At 42.6% G+C, this 22,499-nt stretch overlaps 1 protein-coding gene across 1 annotated transcript in view; it reads left to right on the forward strand.

The window, feature by feature from the left end:
* Window positions 1-22,499, forward strand: part of ADCY5 (adenylate cyclase 5) — a 185,380-nt gene that overhangs the window by 143,945 nt on the left and 18,936 nt on the right. The window contains exons 8-12 of the mRNA XM_072341188.1: window positions 488-628; window positions 12,084-12,106; window positions 16,321-16,465; window positions 17,668-17,765; window positions 20,570-20,657. Of these exons, the coding sequence (XP_072197289.1) occupies window positions 488-628; window positions 12,084-12,106; window positions 16,321-16,465; window positions 17,668-17,765; window positions 20,570-20,657 (495 nt within the window). The remainder of the gene's footprint in view (window positions 1-487; window positions 629-12,083; window positions 12,107-16,320; window positions 16,466-17,667; window positions 17,766-20,569; window positions 20,658-22,499) is intronic.

Here is a 22,499-nt window from a genome sequence, read left to right on the forward strand (position 1 = left end):
CATGTAAGCAGCAGCTCTCTTGAAATAGGTTTCCTCTCCCAAGCAACAAGCAGGCAGGTTTTAGCTGTTTGTTTTCCAAGCCTGAAGCGTTTGTCTTTAAGTAAGGTGAGATAATCACTGCAGTTCCATGCTCTTTCAGTTGGAATTGAGCTTTAACAAAACCTTTCAGACCTGCAGTGTGCAATGTATGCAGTAAGCTTCCAGTACAACCAAGGTTCTGAACCATCTCTGGTAGCAAACTCAAAGACCTTGTCCAAACTTCAGGGATGCTGCTGCCAGTGACAAAATTTGCAGCTAGCACTAAGGCAGAGGAGACCATTATATTGTATTGTTGCCTTTAGCAGCTACGCAGTTCAGTTGATTGCAAGATTTATATGCTTGGCATGTTTGGGAAGGCGTTCTCTTCCTTCGTGTGGAAAATGCCATGCTTGTACCTGCTGAGGAGGCTGTTGGCTATTCACACGTTTCTCTCTCGTTTGCATTTCAGAAAGATGAGAAAGCCACGATAGCCAAGATGAACCGGCAGCGCACCAACTCCATCAGCCACAACCCGCCACATTGGGGTGTCGACCGGCCCTTTTACAACCACCTCGGAGCTCACCAGGTCTCCAAGGAGATGAAAAGAATGGTAATGTCTTGCTTTATGGCCATTAATCTCTTTTTTTTTTTTCCTGATGTGGCATTATATATTCCTCTATGCTTTATCTAGTGGTTTTTGCAGTCCTGAGGGCATCTTTCAAATGTGGATAGTAAATTGGTGGGTTTTTTTTTACTACAGAAGTAGTAATAACTTGTACATCTGGAGGTAGTGATGGTGAGGTGAGGCACAAGGGGGTTTGGATGGAGAAGGGAGCCTGAATGGCAGAAAAAGAGCTCTTTGGTTTGACTTGTCTGAAAACTCACCCAGTCTGGTGGAGAAGATGTGATCTGCTACAGAAATGGCTCAGTAATGCAAGCATTCAAATGGCAAGTGGTGCGCATTCCTGTTAGCTTATAACAGACTTCAGCACCTTCAGGGGATTCTCACTTGCATTATACAGGCAGGTGCTGCTCACCTCTGAGCTACCTGCCTGTTTATGCTCATGGGTCCCCAGGAATCACAGCACTCCATTTAACTCTCAAGAATACATTATAAAGTACATGGATTAATTGGTCTGAGGTAGCGGGCGTCTTCGTTTCATAAATTATATCCCTTATTACTTCTAAATTAAAATGAAGAATGGCCAGATACCAACACAATTGGGCTGTGAGAGTAATTTTGTGGCTTATTTTACATAGAGATTTTATCTTTGTTTTCTGTAATAACAATTAAGAAAGGAGAGCTTCTATTTTAAAGACTATGATTAATAATAGAAATAGTTAGCACCTATTTAGTAATTTGCATGTGTATGCAAATCGCTTTATGATCTTATTATTCCTTAGATGAAGTTTCAAACAAATGAATTCCTTTTAATTTTCCATAAGTGAATGTAACTTAGGATTAAAATATTTACCTGGGTTATGCATGGGTATGTCTGTCAGACTGGTAATGTCAAAGCTATTCGAGGACTGCAAATCGCATTCTGTTAGTCATTTCACATACAAGATATTCAGCTGCTTATCCAGCTCAGAACTCACAGACCGAGTGCTGAGGTTTTTTGTATTCCCTCTGTTGCTCATTTGAGCGTGACCGTAAGCCAGAGCCCTTCTGTAACAAGTTTATCATGCTGTCTCGATCCTTTGTACACGGTCAAAAGTGTGTATTCGTTGCCTGAAGTCAAAGTTTTATTGCAGGTCACCAAAGCCTCAGAGAAATTTTTAACACAAGGCTCACCTTCACAGCTTAAAATTTTTGGCATAGCTACAGGCAGTTGCATATGGTGTTTTATAATGGGAAATGCTGGCACATTTATTAATAGTTGGTGCTAATATTATTCAATCATAATATTATTTTACAGCGCTAAACTGGATTTCTTAATCTCCACAGTCATGCTTCTTTCATTTCTCAGATATTCAAATTAGGGTTTCTGACATAAGCATGCAGATCTGTGGAACAGTGTGGCTTTTAATGTGGGCTTTTCAATAGGGCGTGCTCAATAGGCACGACATTATTAGAAGAGCTAATCACACTAGCATATAATTATAATTATAAGTTTCTTTGAATAGCTTGTAAGGAGTTCTTGCATCCTCCTGTTCAGAAACAAGGTGTGAGCATGCCAAACAGTATCATGCTTCTTGGTGTTAATTACAGTTTGCCGTGTCTAGCTGGTTGTTTCATTGGAAAAAACATAATTATTTATTGAAATATCAAGCTGAGTCCTACAAACATCGCTGTCCTGAACCTGTAGGAGGAAAGGATTCTTCTCTTTTTTCCGTTTCTTATCTTGAACTTTCCTTGTACTGATATTTACCTTCTTATAGATTCAGCAGTGCAGAAAATCTTCTCCACTCAGCCTCATTCTGTGCTGCCTCCTGTAGCAAGCTCTCTTTTGAGAGGCTGATGCCTGCGCTGCGTGTGTCATGCGATTTTCTGAAAGCCAGTTTGAACCTCTTTCAGATACTTATTTTTTACTAGGCTTTATGATGTTCTTGGGGAATCATTTCTTAAATCATTATTTACAGTATTTCCCATTGCTGTATCTCTGAGGTGCTTTAGTCAGAACGAAAGCATGCTGCTTTCTATGGACTAGGGACCATCTTAATGTCTGCTAGATGGACATCTTATTGATCAGATCAGAAAAGCAATTCCCTTTCCCTCTCAACGCCTTGTGTTAGCTTCTTATCTAAATAAGCATTGCTTTGCACCACCTGTCTTTGCACAGTACTTCATTTGTATGCCATCTCTGACGCTGTGTTACATGGATGCTACGTGTGCTTCTAAGCACGCACAGTGCACAGTCTGCGTGCTGCCTGCTTAGAAATAGCAAGTGCAGACAGACAGAAGGGGGGCAGAACTACAAAGGCTTTTTCAGCACTCCTCTGGGATGACATGCCATTGATCTCGGTAAGCCGCACCAGCTTTCAAAGCTCCTCAAGATGTGCTCTTTGTTCACATCACCCACCTTTCCTCAGCCCTCCTCTATGTAATTATCTGTAGTCTTTTCTCTGCAGGCAGTGCAGTGTTGCATGTTAAAACCTGAAGCCCCTTAGCCCTGTAATGTCAAAACAGGTGTTTGTAATAGGGGTCTGCCTGGTGCAGGGTGGTGTTGCAGTGATGTGCAGTTTCCTTATACTGATATGTAGCTATAAATACATATGTATGTAGGAGTAATATGGATGGTTATAGGGGACATACGTTTTAGACACTGGACTTAGAACTCATTGCATTATGACAACCATATTTCCAGGAAAAATAGAGACTGTTTTTTGCAGCACTACATAGACTTCCCCAGAAGAGAATATTAAAGTTCCCTGAATAGCATTTTTGTGAGGGATCTGTTTTATTTAAAAGCAAACAAAATTATTTTGGCCCTATTTCTTGCCTTTGAACGCTGGCTCTGGCAAGCTGTCTGTACTCTGAGGATTTATTAGTAGTAGTTCTGGATGAGACAGATCCATATCAAAGGCAGCTGCAGGCTCCTTTCTTTCCTCCTCCTTCTGTCACAGCGTTTCAGTGCTGCCGTGTGTGTGCACAGGGGCACAGCATCACACCCAGGTGGAGGTGCAGCAGGGCTGGCGGGGCAGCACCTGACCATTGGACCCAGCTTCTCTCTGTTGTGGCTGGAGCTTAGCCTTGGCTGGGCCCAGCTGCCTTCAGCTGTTCCCCTGGGCACACAGGAGTTTATCCAGGCACTTGCAGACTCACATAAATAACGCAAAATCCCAAACACGTGTCCATGCAGCAATAATCTAAAACATTCTGGAATTATTGCCTTAGTCCTACCCTGATTTATCTATGCATGAGGCAGCTGGGGTCGCAATGGTGCCAACCCATCCCACCCTACCCTGAGCCTCTACTGTGCTCTGTTCATGGTGTACATGGAGGAGCAGAGCTCCCACAGTCCCCTACACCAGCCTGGTGTTCCCCACTGTTTCTTTAGTCTGTTTTTTAATTGCAAAAGAATAAAAAATAAACTGAGTTCAAAGCATCTGAGAACACAGGTGTATTTATAGCTAGAACAATATTTATACACTGAGAAAGACTTTGCTTTTCCCAGTGCAGATCTGAGATTGTTTTTATAAATACTGATGAATTTTAGACTTCTGGAAATAACGCTTGTGCTTCAATTCTCATCAGCAAAACAGAACTATGGAAAAAAGGAAGAAAGAAAAAGACTGTAGTGGATTCTATAGTGAAAGAACTTCATTGTAAGCAATAATCAAAAGGCAAACATCGATACCTTCCAGCATGGCAGGGCTGTTCTAGATGACAGGTGATTCTATTCAGTGTTAATGAGCTGGAAAACGTGTCCAGTTTGGGATTACAGTCCTTTAGGAGAATGTGGATGAACTGGAGATAGTCCAGTGGAGAGAATTACAAATGAGGAGAGTTTTAGCAGTGTGACCTGTGAGGAAGGGCTGCGGCACTAGGTTTGTTTAGTCTAGAGAGGAGGACATTGAGTAAGAACAAAGTCTTCAGCTACATGAAGGCTTGTAAGGACAGGGTATCACGGTAAATCGTTCTCCGTGTCTGCAAAGAGCAGGCTGAAAAACTGTCATCTTAATTTGTTTCTGGGAAGTTAAGAAAAAGCTTGTAGATACAAGGATTGGGCTGTGAAAGGAGCTTGTGGATCTTCAGCTGTTCCTGAAAACATTTTATTTGTTTCCTTCAGGGTTTTTCAGTCTGGAAGGTCATCATAAAACTTTTTACAAATATAGAAGAAATATTCTTTAAAGAAAAATTTGTATTAGGAGAATTTATAGAGCATAAAGAATAGAAAATATCTTGAAATATTTTACGAAGTTTCCAGTCTAAGCTATGCTGAACTTTGAGGCATCTCTCTCTCTCTTTGGACAGAAGCCATTTATACCCACGTTTCTGGCAGGTATTTCCTCAGCCCTTGCATGAAAATCTGAAAGGACTGAAATCTCGCAGTTGCAAGAAATTTCATAGGTTACCTGGAGAAGCTGTGGGTGCCCCATTCCTGGAGGCACTCAGGACCAAATTAAGTTGGATGGGGCCCTGGGCAGCCTGATCTGGTGGGTGGCAATCAGCCTGTGGAATGGAGGTTGGAGGTAGATGATCTTTAAGGTCCCTTCCAAGCAAAGCTATTTTATGATTCTATTTTGCACTGGCAGGCATGGGCAGGCAGCACAGTGTGTTCCACTGATACCATTGGGAAGATTCACATTGGGAACAGGTTCCTCTGAGTCCTTGCAACCCAACAAGAGCAGAATGGGTAATGTGATTCCTGAGCCTGGTTGTAGGTGCTGGGCAGATTTCCTTTTATTTTTTCAGCTGTTGGAATGGTCTAACGTCAGGAAGTTTAGGAACAGAAAGAGGAAAGCCTGAAGATCTGCAGTGCTGATTTCAGACTGAGTGTGTTTCTGCCATGAGCCTGCATGAGACCTACGAAGCATTTAATTTGCAGTGAAATTGTATATGACCTCAGTGTTAGTTATGAAGTAAACCAGAAGTGAAATTGAATAGGGCTTATACACGTGTGGGAAATATGACTGCATGCAGATGTTCAAAATGTGAGGTGAGGTTAAAAAAAGCATCCTGGGAAAAGCTGGGGCAGTAAAGAACAAGTCCTTGTTCAAGTGGCAGTGCCTGATGCCTTGTGGCACCACTGCTCCGTGCAGTCTGCTGCATGGTACTTGGTTATTTGGTGTTTGCTTTCTAACAAACATCACTCACCTACAAGCCTGGTCTTTCAACCATAAAATATAATTCTTTGTTCTGTTTGCCCTGTCATAAACCAAGCAGTTCTCTGTGTGGTGCATCACAAATACAACTCACTTCTGCTCTTTGTTGTCCCCTGGTTACCCTTACAATAGATTTTCTTGTTACTTGGAAATGAAAATGGGTAACAGGTGCATTGAAGGAATGAATGCTATAGCTGGTTCTGTGCCAGCTACAGTGATTAGAGTAATAGAATCATTAAGATTGGAAAAGACCTCTGAGGTGATCTAATCCAATTGTCATCAGAAGTGATTAAAAATATAAAAGAAAAGTCAGTGGGCAAGTTTTCCTCGGTCAGTAGTGCAGCCTCTTCAAAGAGAAACAGGATTGACTCCATGAACGAGGCACAGAGATTGTACTTCTAAAGGTTTTTGTTTAGCTTGCGGTCACCGTTATCCTCTGTTCTAACAATCACTTGCTAAATCTGGTAATAGTGACATTAATGTCAACACAGTTGGACAAGGGGCATCCAACGGAGAGTTTGTCCCACTGCATCTTTGCTACCATTGTAGTACTCAGAATCCCCCAAACTCCCATAATCAAGTAGGTAGAAACTTCCAGGCAATCCATTCCGCTGTAATCCCCAGGCATTGCTGTAGAGCTGAGAGGAAACTGCTAACTTGGTCTGGGTTTTCTGAAGCCAATTTGTTTGACAAAACAGCAAGGGGAGGGATCTTGTCCTGCAGTTACACTATATAATTGCTCTGGTGCTTCTAAAAAGAGGGTTTGTCTGATTTAGATGTTCTGTGTGATCTCACATAAGTGAGTGGCAGCCACATAAAGCACTGTACATTGCACAAGTTGTTGGAGGCTTTGTGCAGTTTTGTGTCTGCAAACTTAAATTTCATCCCGGTTGATTTGGGTTTGCAGACATAAAGATACCTGTTTCTCTTTATGCAAGAAGCATCTCCTCTGATGTTAGTGACAGCTCAGCATGCATTGACATCAGAGGTGAAGCTGTGGAACTCAGCAGAACCATTTCTAGAGCCAGTGGGTGACTAATTGAGGGAAGTCACATCTGGATTCAGTGTGCCTGTGTATGTCTACATTAGAAGCTGGTTCAACAGTAATTTCTGTAGAAGTCTATTTTATTAAGTGGGGTGGGATGCAGAAAGGGAGCACTTCAGCTTTCCTTCTCAGAACTCATTAGTCTGTGTTCCAGCTATAGCAGATATGGTTGTCTGATCTGTTTCGTAAACCAGTTTTGAGCCAGTTTGTTGTTCCATGCTTATATTCTTGTTAAATACCCTTCCCATCAGACTGTGTATTTGTGTGCCTGTACTCTCTGGAGTCTGGTATAGAAATTACATTATTTCTGGCTTGAGTACTTGAACGTCCTTCAGTTCTGTTTCTGTTCTTACACCTAACAGCATCTGCCTTCCTAGCCTTGTCTGGATGACCACAGAGACAAAGGCAGAATGTAACACAGTACTGAAAAACAGCAAATGGAGGTGAATAGTTTGTTTTGTGGTGGAGCCGTACCAGGTTTGTTTTTAACTCCATCCACTCTCTGCCTTTCAGTCTCCATATGTGTCTTCATAATCTCTGTTACTGTGGAGCACCTTTGTGAGTTGGCACGAGCCCTTACAAACCTCACTTTGTCTTCTTGATTCATAAGTCTGCAGTACTTTAAATTTCATGTAAGTCCCATTCATTTGGGTCTTTGTGCTAGACATGAGCAAAGGGCAAGCAAAATTAGCTTCTCTGACATTTTTGCCCTCGTGATCTTTACTGGAGTTGCCAGCAAAGCTTTTAAGGTAGAATCTGTGCATTCCAGCCACACTGTCATTAAAAAGGTCATGGAGCTCATCAGCCCCTCTATTATCTTGTTTTTGGAGCTAGATGAAAAGTTAAAAGGGTATAAGGTCTACTCCACTTTTCTTTACGTATTTACAATATGTTAATCGTTACAGCTAATGTTCTCAAAGTTAGAAATGTTATTTCTAATGGTTCTTGATTCAGAGCATTATGGTATAGCAGTCAGCTTGTCACAGCTTTGACAAACGCTTTATCATTCTATTTAAGGAGTCCGCATTAATCTTCAAAGAAAACAGCTTAGTTAATTTCGAAGTCAAGAAGAGAGGCAGCAGTCACATGAGCTTTGAGTGCAATAGATTTCCATAAAATATCCCTCATAAAATGGTAAGCTTTTGGGACAGATGCAGTAATATAACATTCCCTCTTTTTTTCCTCCTTCACGTCAGTTCCCACAGAGGACGGCCATTAAAAGTGAGTGCTTGTAAATTCAGAGCCACCTGACCTGCCATAAAACGTGGTGGGTTGTTTTTTTTAAGAATCCCATGTAGAAAAGAGGAAGGCAGTTCATCGGTGGGTACTGCCGCCTGGAAGGGAGCCAGTTCAGCCACATTAGGGTTAAATTCCTCAATTCAGAGAGATAACTTTCTTAGTCTCAAAGCAATTATTGAATGCTTTTACCTTTACATTTAAGGCTGATGGCAGAATAATGCAGCCTCCTGGGGGAAGGGGAAAAATCCCAGTATCGGGGATATTAAAATAGTGACTGAATAAGAATTGCATGAGGTCCTTTGGCATTGGCCATTCTCATGCCTTGGGTTTCCTTCTAGAGAAAAAGAATTTTGATGGTAACAAGGGCTACTCCGTCATCGTGGTTATAGAACTATTCCTGAACTTCTGTGAACTCATTTCTGTCTGATTCCTGTAGCCATCACCACTTCTGCCATTTTCATTCCTGCTGACAGTTCCCAGACTTTTCTTCATAGCACCCTGGAAAGCCATCGGCGCTGCTTCAGCTTGCTGGGCATAAGTCCATGAGCAATCAAGAGGGGATTTATATACTCTACTCCAGGAATTGGCATCTTCTCTTCCTGCCCTCTTATTCCCTCTTTCCTAATGGTAGGCACCTGCTTTTTATCAACTATTTTTTCTGGGTGTTCAGATCTCTATTATCTGTGAGTGCATAAATGCCAGTCCTGGCTCAAAGCTGCTCCATACCCAGACAGGCTGAGTACTGCACTGCCCAGCACAGCTACCCAGCCTCCAGCAGCATGGACAGAGGAGATCAGGGCTGCTTGTACCAGCAGTGCCCATTATCTCACTTCCTGCCTGAGTTCCTTCACCTGAAGAGATGTTTGTGCACATGTGATGGAGCTCCATGCAGAGATCCCTGAGCTCACCTCAGTTGAGCTGAACAGGGGGATGAGAGCTGGCCCCACTGTCTGTGTTGTTTTGCCTGTTGTGATTTGTGGTCATGTATCTTTTAGGCCATGAGTGTGTTGGTCTTTAGGAACAAAATCAAACCGCTGTAGCCCATATTCCTGCAAGACCTATGCTGAGCAAAAGGATTTTAATTGGAGGAAAGCATGCAAGACATCAAGAAACAAAACTGTTTGCTAGCAGTGGAAAAGGAAAAAGACCAGTGTGCTCGAGCCTTGTGCAAGGGGGAGGAAGTAATTTAAGTGACCATTTTCAAATGATTCTAATGGACCAAGCATGCCCACAAAGCAGGAGGAATTGAAAACACATTAGCCAGAGCCCAGGGGGAAATTTCCTTCCCAACCTGAAGAGGGTGAGCAGCATGACACTGTGCACACGATCATCTCCCCTGCTTAAAAGGATTCTCGGTATGCAGTTGAGAATGAATAGGGGAAAAAATCCCCGATCACAGGCAGATCTCTGAGACGTATGTTTTGTGAATCCTAGCAAAGTGTTACGATGCAGAGGAGAAAGATCTCCCGTAACGTGCTATCAGTTTCCAAGAAGCTCTGGGCTCGGGGTTTTTTTTTGGTTTGGACTTTTCCTAAAATAACCTTGCAGACCTCTCTCCATAACAATTCCATTTTTGGAAATTCAGCTTGAAGAATGAAATGGGAACATTTGAAGTGAATCATTTGATTTGCTTAACTCAGTAGAGGTTCCTACTACATTTAATTGTAAGCTGATTCTCTCTAATTAGAGTTCAAGTCACTCTTAAATATTTAGATATTGTTAGTTGAAGATCCGGGAAAGAACACAGAATAATCATTTCCTTTTTTGCTTTACCTGAAATAGGCTTTTTGTGAGGTTTTAATTTTAAAGCACCGATTTTGTTTGAGCTGCCAACGTGAATAACTTCTAGGGCTTCGAGCACAACCCAGTATTTTAAAATGAAGAACTAAATCAATTAATTCTGTATTATTTTAGAGACTTTCCTTAGAATGGTTTTGCTGGGGGAGAGAGGCAGGGGAGAATCTAGTTCCATGTAGCTGAAGTGTTCGCTCTGGTAAATGACCAGCTATACATGCAGCCCAGGTTTTTTTTCATGCTTGAAGTATCGTGGCATTTACCGAGGGGATGTTTGCTGAGAATTTCTTGTAAATTGACTGGTTGTGTTGTATTCCCAAACATGCACACCTAGAAGGCAGGAGTCTGAGATCTGTGTTTGGTTTCAGGGCATCAGTAGGATGAATGGTTTCTCAGCAGTCCATGAAAATCAGACCATTTTAGGAGACGCTCCAGTTGCAGTCAGTCATCCATTTCCCACATGGATAAGCTAGAAAATGTGAACTTGATGTCTATCTAACAAGCAAGTACTGTCTGTTTTCACATCGGTTCTCTCCCTCTCATTTGTTGGCTGGTAGCTATCCATCTTCAGCTGATTTTCTTATTTTTTCCAGCCTAACTGGCTATGACACCAGACAAATTACTAAGCGTTTTGTCTCCATGATTAATCAGTGAGCTTTCATTTTTGGCACTGAGTTGTAGCATTGCTTAGAGGATAAATAAATAAATCAGATATTTCTGACAACTGTAAAATGATTAAGAAAAAAAAAAAACAACAAAACCCACACAACAAGAAGCTGAATGATCCCTTCAGCGCTGTTTAATGTGAAATCAAAAGTACATGTTTTGTTTGGCTTGGACAAGTGCACATGTTAACATTGAATCAACATTACTGTTTCCTTCTTCCCACTGCACTTGAATCCACTGGTGGTTAGTACATGGCACTGAGAGCCTTCCTTCATCTGGATTTCGGATGGTGTAAGTTGGAGTTGCAGTTTCTATTTTGAGGTGTGGTTTTACTTTGAAACGGAGGGTATAAAAATGGACGTGGCTCTCTGTGAATCGCAGTCCTGCCTCTTGACCTCTGAGGGACCAGGGCTGCTTTTTTCCACTTGCCGAGTTGGTGTCATCCAGGGTCGCTGTGTTAGATTTGCTTCTGCCTATTGCCATAAAGCCACATTGCTAACACATTGCAAGGGCAAAATCTGTTCTCCTTTAGAATCTGCTCCATGTTCTTGTTGCTGATAGTGTCACAGAACGCAGCTGTGTGAAAACTGGTTGCCCAAAGGCTTTTCCTTGTAGTCATGCAGCATCAGGCAGGCCTCTGTTTGCTCCCCCAGCCTGCGAGCAGCTGCAGGTCCAGCAGCTGGAACATCTTCACGTGCTCTGAGCAGTTTTGGCCTGAAACAAAAACAAAAGCAATGTTGCATATCTCCCAGCTACATTTCTCTTATGTTTTGGAACACAGGGTACAAACCCTGTGCTTATGACCCTGCTTGTCAAGTATACAACCTCTCTTAACTTCAGTTAAAATTAAGCCAAGACTTCAGAGGAGAAAGTTTGTTTCAACCCGTGCAAAATGTCCTTTTTTGTGGTATTAGGTCTGTTAGGTATAGAAATACTGAGCATACAAAATGTGCCTGCATACATCTTTCTCTGAGGCTTTCTAGGCTATTTAGGCTATGAGTGACCATGGATACACACACTCAACTCAGTTCAGGTGGCCCCAAAGGAATCGTGAATATTTTGGCTATTACACAGATTATAATTCCTGCAGTCTTATTCGAGAAAACACGTTTTTGTGTGTATGTATACAGTGAGGAGAGATGCAAGGAGACTCTAATGGGGTTCCTGCTGAATGAATGTAAAGCAAAACGCATTGGGCTCCCTTAGCCAAGCCCCAGCTTAAAGAGGTGCAGCTCTGCTGGATTAAATACATGGTTGTCCCGTGTTAGCAGTCAGAGTTTTGTATCTCAAATAACGTGCGCCAGCAATCAGCTGAAGCGTTTCTCTTATCTCCATTTCCATAAACTTATACCTGAAGGCATGTGTTTTTCTAAAGCTGTTCTGTCTGCCCGATGACACAGCAGCACAAACATTGCCGTGGGTTGGTAAGGCTCTCCATCTGCACCTAGCAATGAATGCTTTGAAAACTCCTCAGCAGGGATATTCTCTGCATGCTTTGTGTTCTCAAGGTTCGCCTGTTTCCTAACCCTTGTGTCCTTTTCCTTTCTTTCAGGGTTTTGAGGACCCCAAGGACAAGTAAGCAAATTTTCTTCTGTCGTATTCTGTTACGTTCGTTGGTTTTGTGGTGGTGGTTGTTTTATTCTTCTCATGTTAAAAAAGGACAAAAATTAGTGCCCGGCAGCCAAGAATAGTGCCTGGATCCCCCAGTGACTTCACTTGTAGGGACAGCCAGTCTGAGCACAGGGGGTTGACTGACGTGCAGTCAGAGCTGCCACTGTCTCAAAACATTTGTTAATTTGTCTGGGTCTAACTGGCATTTGGGATTAAAACATTTCGCTGCTCTTTCCCACCCCACCCCACCCAGCATTATTCAGTATTTGCTGTTTTCACAGTACCCCAAGAACAAAATCACCGTGAAAAGCCTGTTTAGCAGTGTTGAACATTTCCAGTAAGCACAAATTATGTATGTCTAAATGACATATATCATTCCTGAGTGCTTCTTATATATACACTTCTAATTATTACATAGTACTTATTTCTGCATACAAAAATAAACTCAAAAATGACAGCTCCTTTTAAAAGGTGAATTCATAATTTTATGTTATAAAATGCAAGCACGTAGGAGCAGCGTTTTGATCTATTTCATATCTAACTATTTTTTTTAATGGCAAAAATAATGATAAAGTGTGAGTGGCATTTTGTGGTAAAAAATCTCTTTCTACAGTGCCTTTCTTACTTCCACAGCTGGACATTGCTAAAAAATTACTTGTAATGAAGGTGTCTATAATTATTTCTTATTCAGTATCACTGAATGGCATTAATTGTAAGCTTGCTCAGGGCAAGGCAAGTGACAGTAGATGAGACTGATGCCTAAAATGTGTTGCTATTGCTCTTGATCACATTTCTCGGGCTGCCGATAAGGACTTGGCAGTTCTGTGTGTGCTGGGGCAGCTGAATGCTTCTGTGGGCCCTAAATAATGTGCCTTTGGGAAAATTCATGTTACGATGGCAGAACATTGAGTGCAACTCTCTGCAAGTAAAGGAATGTGGTAAGATTGAACGTGACAATACTAGGAATCTTCTCCTCCTCCTCTTGCCCTTCACTGAAAACTCTGTTTTAGTAACTTGTACTTGTGTGCACCATGAGATGTTTCAGTGGTGGTGCAAGGCGTCTGGGAAGAGTCTTGTTGCGTCCACGGCTGCTGTGTACTCAATTGATACTGGGTATGTTTTGGAGGGAAAAGATCTAACTGATCGCAACAAAGTAATTGGGAGGAATACAGAAATTTTTAAGTATTCTTCATGAAATAGGATCTGTCCTTATGTTTCACATAAGAGAACCTAAGTTCCCTTGTGAGTCACTCAGTGAGCGAGGAATGGTACCTCCACAGGTGGGTGCTCCAAAGACCATCATGTCTCCATCCTGCAGTTTGGAAAGGTTACTTGAGCTGCTAAGTGCTGGCAAGGATTACTCTGTATTTACTAGCGCTGATTCCGTGTGCCCCTTTCTTACTATACAGATCGCAGGCTTTTTGCACTCCTGCTCCACACATGCACACAAAAATCTCCTAATTGCCTTAGATTCTCTTGATCCAGCAATCTGTCTAATGCAGAGATAAAGACGTGCCTTAAAAAAAGAAAAGCCATCTCTGCTGGGAAATGTTCATGGCGTTGTTTAAATCAGTCCAGTGCTTTCACATGCAGAAGCATAGCTCTTTTCCAACAGCAAAGATGGACAATGCATCTCTTAGAACAGGACCTGACACACGCCTGAGTGCAGATGTAGTCACTGAACCTAGGCATGAAGCATTTACAGTTATGGCATATATGTAGTTTTTGCTCTCATACTCTTCATTTGCAGGAAGTAACTGATAAGCAGAATGTTTTTGGATTTTCCTGAAGCCAACTTCTCTGGGTTAATTGCGAGCTTTCACATGTGCAAGCGGAGTGCAAAAGCTGCTCCCAGCTCTGTTCGTGTTGTTCCTGCCCCTTGTAACAATTTTCTTTTGGCTGCATTTTGTACAGATCTCAACGGCACTTTTAAGAGGTGTTTCTGAAAGTTTCTTGGGGGCCTGAAATGCCTGCTTTTCCCCCACACACTATCAGTATATGAATACACATTTCCACATATGAATTTGATTACTGCATGGCAGTAGCTCAGCTCTGACTTAGGAGCACTGCCTTCAGGGCCCTCCTTAGCACAAGAACATTTGCTGTTTTGATTTAGGACTTATGCAGATGTACCCAGACTTGCTGTACAGTAATGAGTAGGGATACAATGTGGAAGAGTTCAGAGCAGCCACCCCAGCAGCAGAGTATGTGCAGGTGATCACACTTCCCTGCTGTCTACTCAAGTGTGGCTGCCTTGCAGTGAACACCCCTGCAAGGTCACCTGAAAACAGCAGAAATGGGTCTACATAAGCTGCAACCACAGAAGTTGTAGCAGGAGAAATGCTCTCCGCAGTACAATGACCTGTTATAGAACTGGAGACAGATGTGACCAAAACCTATAAAGATTTTTCTTCTCTCTTCGTGTCCTCCTGGATGATGCCGTTCAACTGGAGGTTGAAATGTGACTGAGGTTCACCAAGATGCTGAGCTGACTCTTTTGCTCCAGTTCTGGAGGAAAATGTATTGCCTCTCTCATACGTGGTATGAAATGACTAAATGTGTGACCCACATGTGTAAATAACTCGCAGGATCTTGGAAGACATTCTGTAAACATGAACCATAATAATTTCCTTACTCGTTTTTATGGGTCCAGAAGACAGACCTGTGAGGACCGAGTGAAAAATAAGCAGCCACTTGTTGAGTGCTTTAGCAGATGGGCGTCCTCCGAGGGAGCATCTAGAAGTAAATCGAATTTCCTGTCCTTCGTTATAGTTTCAAAGAGGAATATATGAGTCAAGAAACTAAATAACTACAGACTGAAAAAAAGAACAACTCCTTTCCTCCAGCCCTACTGAACTATTGATTGGGTGAAGCAGTAACAAGGCACCGAGGCAAGGTGAACAAGCTGCCATTGCCACATGGCCGTGAAGGGACACCAACGTGTCGGAGCGGCCTGGCTGGCCAGGGGCAGGAGGAGTGGCAAAGAGCCCATAGACCTGGTCTGCCTTTCTCTTGGTGAGAGGTATATGGCAGAGCAGGGGCACAGAGTGCCCCAGCAATCCTGCCATGTCCAGCAAAAAGCCTTTCCTTTGAGAAGGGACCTTTAACCTTGAGCATGGCATCCCGTCCTGGTTTGTAGGCCGCGCTGAGCAGCCTCTGCTCACAGCACAACCCTGCCAGTAAGCCCAGCAGCAGCCTTGAGCATCGTGCCCCTTCCTGCCGAGCAAACAAAACCCAGAACAGAAAGCACTGCAGCTTCCCATCCTGCTGGTCAGAGCCTGGGACTTTTCTCCAGAGTGCCAAAGGTGAAGGTCACTCAGCATGAGCTGGAAACTGCATTCCCATCATGGGATTTGCACACAGAAATAGCTGTCCACTGGAATATACCCCCGTGCAACTTCTCTGTCCTTGGCAATCACATAAACAGAGCAGAAAAACATTACTTCAGGATGAGCTTTTAATTTCTGCCCGTGGCTGCTTTCAAGGCAGACAGTAAAGTGGCATCAGCAAGTGACTAAATCTTAAAATCTTAAAATCTGCTTCCACATATTTGGAAAGCAGAATCTAATTTATCTTGGGGAGGGTTTTTTGCTGCCTTCTTCCTAGCTCAAGTGAATAAGTACGGCCTCTATCTTTTCCTTTAACACCTCTAGGGACAGTGACTCTTACCACTTCCCTGGGCAACCTGTTCCAACGTCAACTGCTTTTTCTGCTAAGAAATTCTTCCTAATATCCAACCTGAAATATCCAACATCATTATAGAAACCATCACTGCAAAGCAGTGAATATGGCTGGTTACATATATCATAGATAGGACAGCAGGGAAGTTCAAGGATGAATGGAGGGAAACTACATCCTAGTTGTGAGGCTGAAGCACAGTAAAGAGACTCCAAAGCAAGAAAGCTCCCTTATGGAGGTCGTTTAGAAAAAAAAGGCAAATAAATGAAATCCTTTCACTGTTGGACTGTCAGTGAGCAGTACAGCTGGTGTAATTTTCCTCTCAGCTCGTAATCCATTTTCCAGCTCAAAACTGGCGTGAGCAAAATGCCATTAACCTACAGTTTGTTATAGAGTGAGATGATAACACGTGGCTAAAAGGAGGCAATTATCTTCTCATCTTATGTTCCTTTTTTTTCTTTTCTTTCTTTCTTTTTTTTTTCTTTTCTCCACATCCTCAGGAATACACAGGAAAGTATGAACCCAGAAGATGAAGTGGATGAGTTTCTGGGCCGGGCCATTGATGCCAGAAGTATTGATCGATTACGCTCTGAGCACGTGCGCAAGTTTCTCTTAACATTCAGGGAGCCTGACCTGGAGAAAAAGGTAATGCCTGGCCACCCAGGGAGCCATAAGTGCTACTCAGGTTCATTAGTCGATCTTTGGGAACCCATTTTAAGCAACAGTTAGAATTCTCACTCACACACATTCGGGAGAGGAGAGTAGCAGTCCCAGGAGTCCTGAATAGCTGATAGCTTTCAGATATCTTTGTGTTGTGAGGCAAAGATCTTTTCAGTTTCTCTGTCTATTAAATAGAGACAAAATCTTCTCTGTGGACTGTAACATTAAGGTCAGTTAAGTCCAGTTGCTGTTAAGGGTACCACACGAGCTGCAGCTTTTAATTGCCCAAAGAAATTCCAAGTTATATTTTTCCTTATTTTTTTTTCTCATCTAAGTACAGATCCTTGGAATAGTTGAGCAGTTTCCATGTTAAGCTCACCATTTCATGGATAGAGCTTCAGGAATTAAGCTGGCACTATTTATTTCATTTTATGTAGAAATACTCTTTCAATGACGAGAATTGCAGCCTACTGTGAAAACAGACTTTTGCAGGATTTATAGCTATTCAGTGAATCTGTGTGGGATCAAGTAAAAGCACAAGCATGTAATTTACCCTCACTCCTTCTCTTCAATTTTATAGCTGAAAACTGCTAAGGAAATTAGCAGTTCACCTGTTCTGAGCACCTTTCATTTTGTGGTTCAAACATTGAGACCATTTGTACTGAGAACCGTGCTTCAAGCTAAATAAAGCATCTTTGGGAATCGGATGCAGCTCCCATGTGACTGATATGTTGACAAGTAGTTGGAATGAGTGACTGTGTGAAAACCACAGCATCCTCGCACTATCGTTAGAGTGAGCCAAGCTGTCTGCACAAAAAAAAACCCCAAGGTTTTCTCATTAGTGACATTCATTCTTGCTGGAGGAAGCTTCCCATAGAAGAAGTTCATGTCTGATGATAGTGACCTGGTATCCTGCTCCCTAGTATCCCCATTTCTCCTCTGATACAAGGACCAGGCTTTGAACCCCCTCTCCATCCAGCTGTATTGATTTATTCCCTGGTCTTTGGAACATTATAAGGGTTAGAACCCTACAGCTTGCCCAGGCACCAAGGGAGTTTATAGTGTTGGTCTTTTCCTACTGACAATTCTTTCCAAGAACCTAAATGGAAGCCAAGAAACAAGTGTTAGTTGGACGAAGGCAGCAGCCAATTTTCCCACTAATGTAACACTGTTGGCTTTTTTTTCAGTACTCCAAGCAGGTGGATGACAGGTTCGGAGCCTATGTGGCCTGTGCCTCCCTAGTCTTCCTCTTCATCTGCTTTGTTCAGATCATTATCGTGCCGCAGTGAGTATCTTATGTTATCACCCCTTTGCCTCCATTTGCTTTCCCTCTCCTAATATTCTGGCCTGCATTTCTTTGTTGTTTTTTTTCTTGATAAGTCAGAGCACCAAGGGGAAAAGAAAATTCTTCAATAATTCATTCTTGACTCACATGTGGTGCTTATTGTTTTCACTCATTTCTAGCACAATATTAAACTTCCTCACTGGCATGTGAGTCTTCCAGTTTTCCAGCACAGTTCCTCCTGCTGTTTACCTCCACCTTATAAAATTCGATTTGGGACATTTATAAGGCCATGGAAAACAAATATCACTAAACTGGAAGCTCACTGTGCCTATCAAGGCATAGTGTGCATTCACAGCATGAGGCTGGTTTGTCCCCTTATCTAAATGCAATAGAACAGAGAGATGAAAAACCCGCCACAGCCTCACGGCTCAGAGCGCTGAGGTCCCAGGGTCTGCTTCACAGGTGAGGTTTAACCTCTTGTGCATTTGTTCTTCTGGATTCAGAGCAGCCATGCAAGAAGCAGGAAAGTACAGAGGACTACACCTGCCTAAGCTTTGATAGCTCACCAGGTTTTAAGGGATGCAGTCATTTCTTTTCCCCAGGCGAGAGAGGGACTGAAGTGGAATAAGCTCCTCTGGGCTGTGGCACACAAAGCTTTTGAACCACTGCAGTGTGTTCCTGCATCTGAAAGGAACAGTGTAACTCTCTGGATCTCTTCCAGCAGTGAGCTCTGCAGACATGGTATTTCTTCTCAAAGAGCTCATGAAAAAATCCCTTGAAATTAAAACATGATGGTATTTCCTCTGCTCTCATTTAGTAACAATAATATATCATTCCCTGAACATTGCTGTGTTGGAAATAAATTTGGAGTTAGTCATTTTGAATCTGAAGATCAAGATCTCAGAAGCTCTTACAATGCTCCAAATTCATCTTCATTACAAGACAAAAATGTTTTATAGAGAGTTCCAGTGCTATTGTTTGTCATTACCACTGCATCTACGTCTGTTCACACTGCACTTCTTTTCAGGGTAGGGATTGGTTTGTACCATTCAGAGGAGATGCTTGGAAGGTCATAGATAGAGCTCGTGATCTGTTGTTTGAGGTCATTCGCTCTTCCGGGCAAGAGGACGTTCATTTCTGCTCACAGAAATATCAGATCAGTGCAAAATAACATCTGTGCAAATGCATTGTGTAAACAGTCAGATCCGCTTTGGGAAACTAGAGGTTCAAAACTGAAATCAGATGGATCTGAGCAATTACCACACTGTAGCTAATGGCTAAAATATTCTTAGAGAGCTTGGCCTCGCTTACTAATGGCTGACAGTTTGGATCTGCTGGCTGGGTATTACCCCTTTGAGCTCTCACATGCAGAGGCTCTCTACGAGGCTTTGTGGTTCTCATCAAACTCCCTAATCAGCCACTAAGCCGTCTCCTTAAAACCCGGTTTAACACTGTGATGACAACTTGACACTTTCTGATCTGCACCAACCATATGGCTGACTCTTTTGTATTACAGGAGCCAGTCCCTTAGAGCAGTGTGGTATAAATATCATGCTGCTCCATCCCCTTCCACGTGGCCTGGAGGGGGGTGGTTAGCATTTTTGGTATGTTTTTAAGCATCCTTAGGTAGCCTGATCACTGGATTTGAATTAAAATAAAAGTTTGTGGTTTAACTGCAGATCAGATATACTTTCCCACAACTTTTGGGTTGTTTTTCCTGATATTTCACTTGCATACCTTTGGTCTTCTGTTGAAGGTAACAGTTAAGTGGCAACCGAAACCACAGTTGTGTATATGTCACCATCAGAGCTTCATCAAAGGCACAGTGTGGAATCTGAGTCTGACACTAGAGACAAAATGGCAGTAGTGACTTGTGATGATAAAGGGGAATCGCTTTAATTAATTTCACAAAGGCTCAAACAGTGAATTAGCAAGTACAATGATCCTAATAGTCATGAGAGAACACAGAGACCAGCTGGCGTTGATATGGTTAGCCTTAATGTCACGTTGCAAGAGTACTTCCTTTAAATTATGAACAAGGCAAACTCCTGGGAGGGGGCCTGTCCTTTCATACTGAGACCAATCAGTGCGAAATTGGTGTTGAATATCTCCATGATCAAAACACATCAAAAATGCACAGTACAAAGTTGGCCCTGAGGTCCTGTTTGTACTTCAAAGTTGAGAGGAACAGAGAAAGCAGAGGAACATCTCAGGCTGACCAGGCTAAAGCTCTTACCCCCATCCTTGTGCCATAGTTGCTCCCATTCTGTTACACAGGACAAAGCTCAGACGTGGCAGGGCTGTCCCCACTGAGTTTTTCCCTTGTGCATTCCCTCAGTAAAGCTCAGGGATTCCTAGCTCTACCTGGGGCACAACTAAGGTTTCATCAGCTTAACACGAAGAGTGCCTTCCCTGTGGATTTCACATGCACTCAGCTGCACTGCAGTGCACAGCACGCTTTCCTTCCTGGGGTCTCCAGCCCGCAGCCAGCAGGGCTGGCTCTCTGTAACAAAGTGTTCCATCACCTCCTCGAGAACAGGAGGTATTTCTCAGTCCCTCTGCTGTCACCTCGGCAGGAAAGTGATTGCTATAGAAGATGCAGCATTCTCTGCTCTGCAGCCTGTGTGAGTAATTCAAATAGGGCAGCCTATCTGTTGGTATTCAAGGCACCTTGCATCTCCTACTGCTATCCTAATTGGAAAGCCTGTGCGGTGTGTCATAGCTTGTACAAATGTCTTAGTCTAGAGATTAGAGCTGTAGCTTTCTATATGGTATGCATTAAAAATAAATCTCCTTGCTTTCAGCTCTACGTTTATGCTGGGTTTTTACCTGACCTGTTTCCTGATCTTGACCACGGTGGTGTTTGTTTCCATCATTTACTCCTGTGTAAAGGTAAGCAGCGTGTTCTCTTTGTAGAGTCCTTTGCTGAAGTTAACTGGATCAGTGACTTGTTTCTTCAACTAACAGAGCATGTTTTGTTAGCCATCCTGTCCACACTGTGTGATAGGGGTTACAGAAAAGGCTTTGATAAGACAGAACGAACAGCAAACAGATGTTAGGGTTGGCATCTCTTTAGCTCAGCAAGCAGTAATCACTCTGTGGATCTGCATGTCTATTAAGTCCCCACTCTCTCTGCAGGCACTCTCATATTGATATAAGAAGAACATATTTCCCAATGTGGAACAAAACACTGATCACTCGTTTCTTCCCTGCAAACTTCCTGCAGAGCAGCCTGTGCACCGTCCCCTGCTGCATATGCATGTTTGGGTAGGCAGATAATCAGAAGCGAAATATCATCAAGGAAAAATGTCCTGGGGGGAAGCAAAAGCCATAAACATATATAACTTTATCAGCCATTCTCAGATGAGTATACAGAGCTCTTTCTTGCAACTGGTTCTGATAAGCAGATGAAATGTGAAATCTGAAGTCAGACTAATTATTCTTGGTGTTTTATGGTAAAATGGCAGTCAGTGTTTTGGAAGGGTGATAGGCTCTTCTTTTTCACTTACAGGTATTTGTATTAAAATGCTGATGATAGGTGGTGGCTTTATATGCTGTTTTGGGGGTTTTTCCATTCTAGCAGGGTCTGAATGTGGAAATGATTCAGATTCAGGCAGCTCAATCCAAGCTGAGCTTTGATACTCAGAACATAGCAGAAAATAGCTCAGGAGCATTAATTTTTCTGCAGAAGACAATTAGGTAATGGATTACGTCACCTCCCTTTAGTTATCTTCTCTGTGCCATTTTCAACAGCTGAAGGTGGGAGCTCAACAGACTCGCACCTTTCACCGCTGTTTGGTTTTTGAAAGCTAGATCTGGAGAATCAAGCTTTGCCTCTCGTTTAATAAGAGCTTATAAACTGTTCTCAATGAAAGCCTTAGATTAAATCTGAAGTTAACAACTCATGGGGCTTCCCTTGGGCTCATGAGATTTCTAAAGGGAGTCACATGCAGCATCTTATTGGTCCTGCTTGTTCACCAGCAATGAGATGTATGTGAGATGTAACAGTGCTAATGGGACGACTTGTGTCCCTCGAGCGTGAGGTGGTACACTCAGAACTCTGAAGGATTCAAGCTCCATTGACTTGCCACCAGAAGGATTTCAAAGCACGTGGGGTCGTTTGTCACCCACTGGCTTTTACACGATTCCATGTATGGATGGCAACACTCACTTCTGACAGATTCAAAGGTTTTGTTTTTAATTTGCGGACTTCTTGGTTTCTTCATTATTACTGATCTCAATTAATGATAAATTTAAAGGGCATGTGGCATTCTTCAGTCCCTGTGACCCACAGAGGATGTTCAGTCTTGCTTTCTTTGCCTTGAGTTCCCAAGCTCCTGAAAATGAGGTCTGTTTATTGATGCCTGCAACTGGCTTTAGGCTGCCTTCGGGACATCGTAGTGAATTCAGACTAACATCAGAATTTAATGGGATTTTATGAAGTATTTCCAAACGTGTGTTTTCAGCATTCTGCCCCAGACCCGCACAGTAATTACGTGTAACATTCATTGTGACCATTGTATTACATGTACAAATTGCAAATACTGAAATCACAGAGCCTTATGGCTCCAGTAGCTTTTTGATTACTCCTTTTTATTGCCTCAGCTCGCAACATCTGATTATGATATGACTTGTTTAGGAACAGGTACTTCCTGCTGTGGTTGGCTTGTCAGCTACCTGTCTGATGCTTCTGTCATTAAAGATGTTGGTGTTTTGAGACAGAATTTTTTAGTC

This window comes from Excalfactoria chinensis, chromosome 7 (genome assembly GCF_039878825.1).
Source record: "Excalfactoria chinensis isolate bCotChi1 chromosome 7, bCotChi1.hap2, whole genome shotgun sequence".
NCBI lineage: Eukaryota > Metazoa > Chordata > Aves > Galliformes > Phasianidae > Excalfactoria > Excalfactoria chinensis.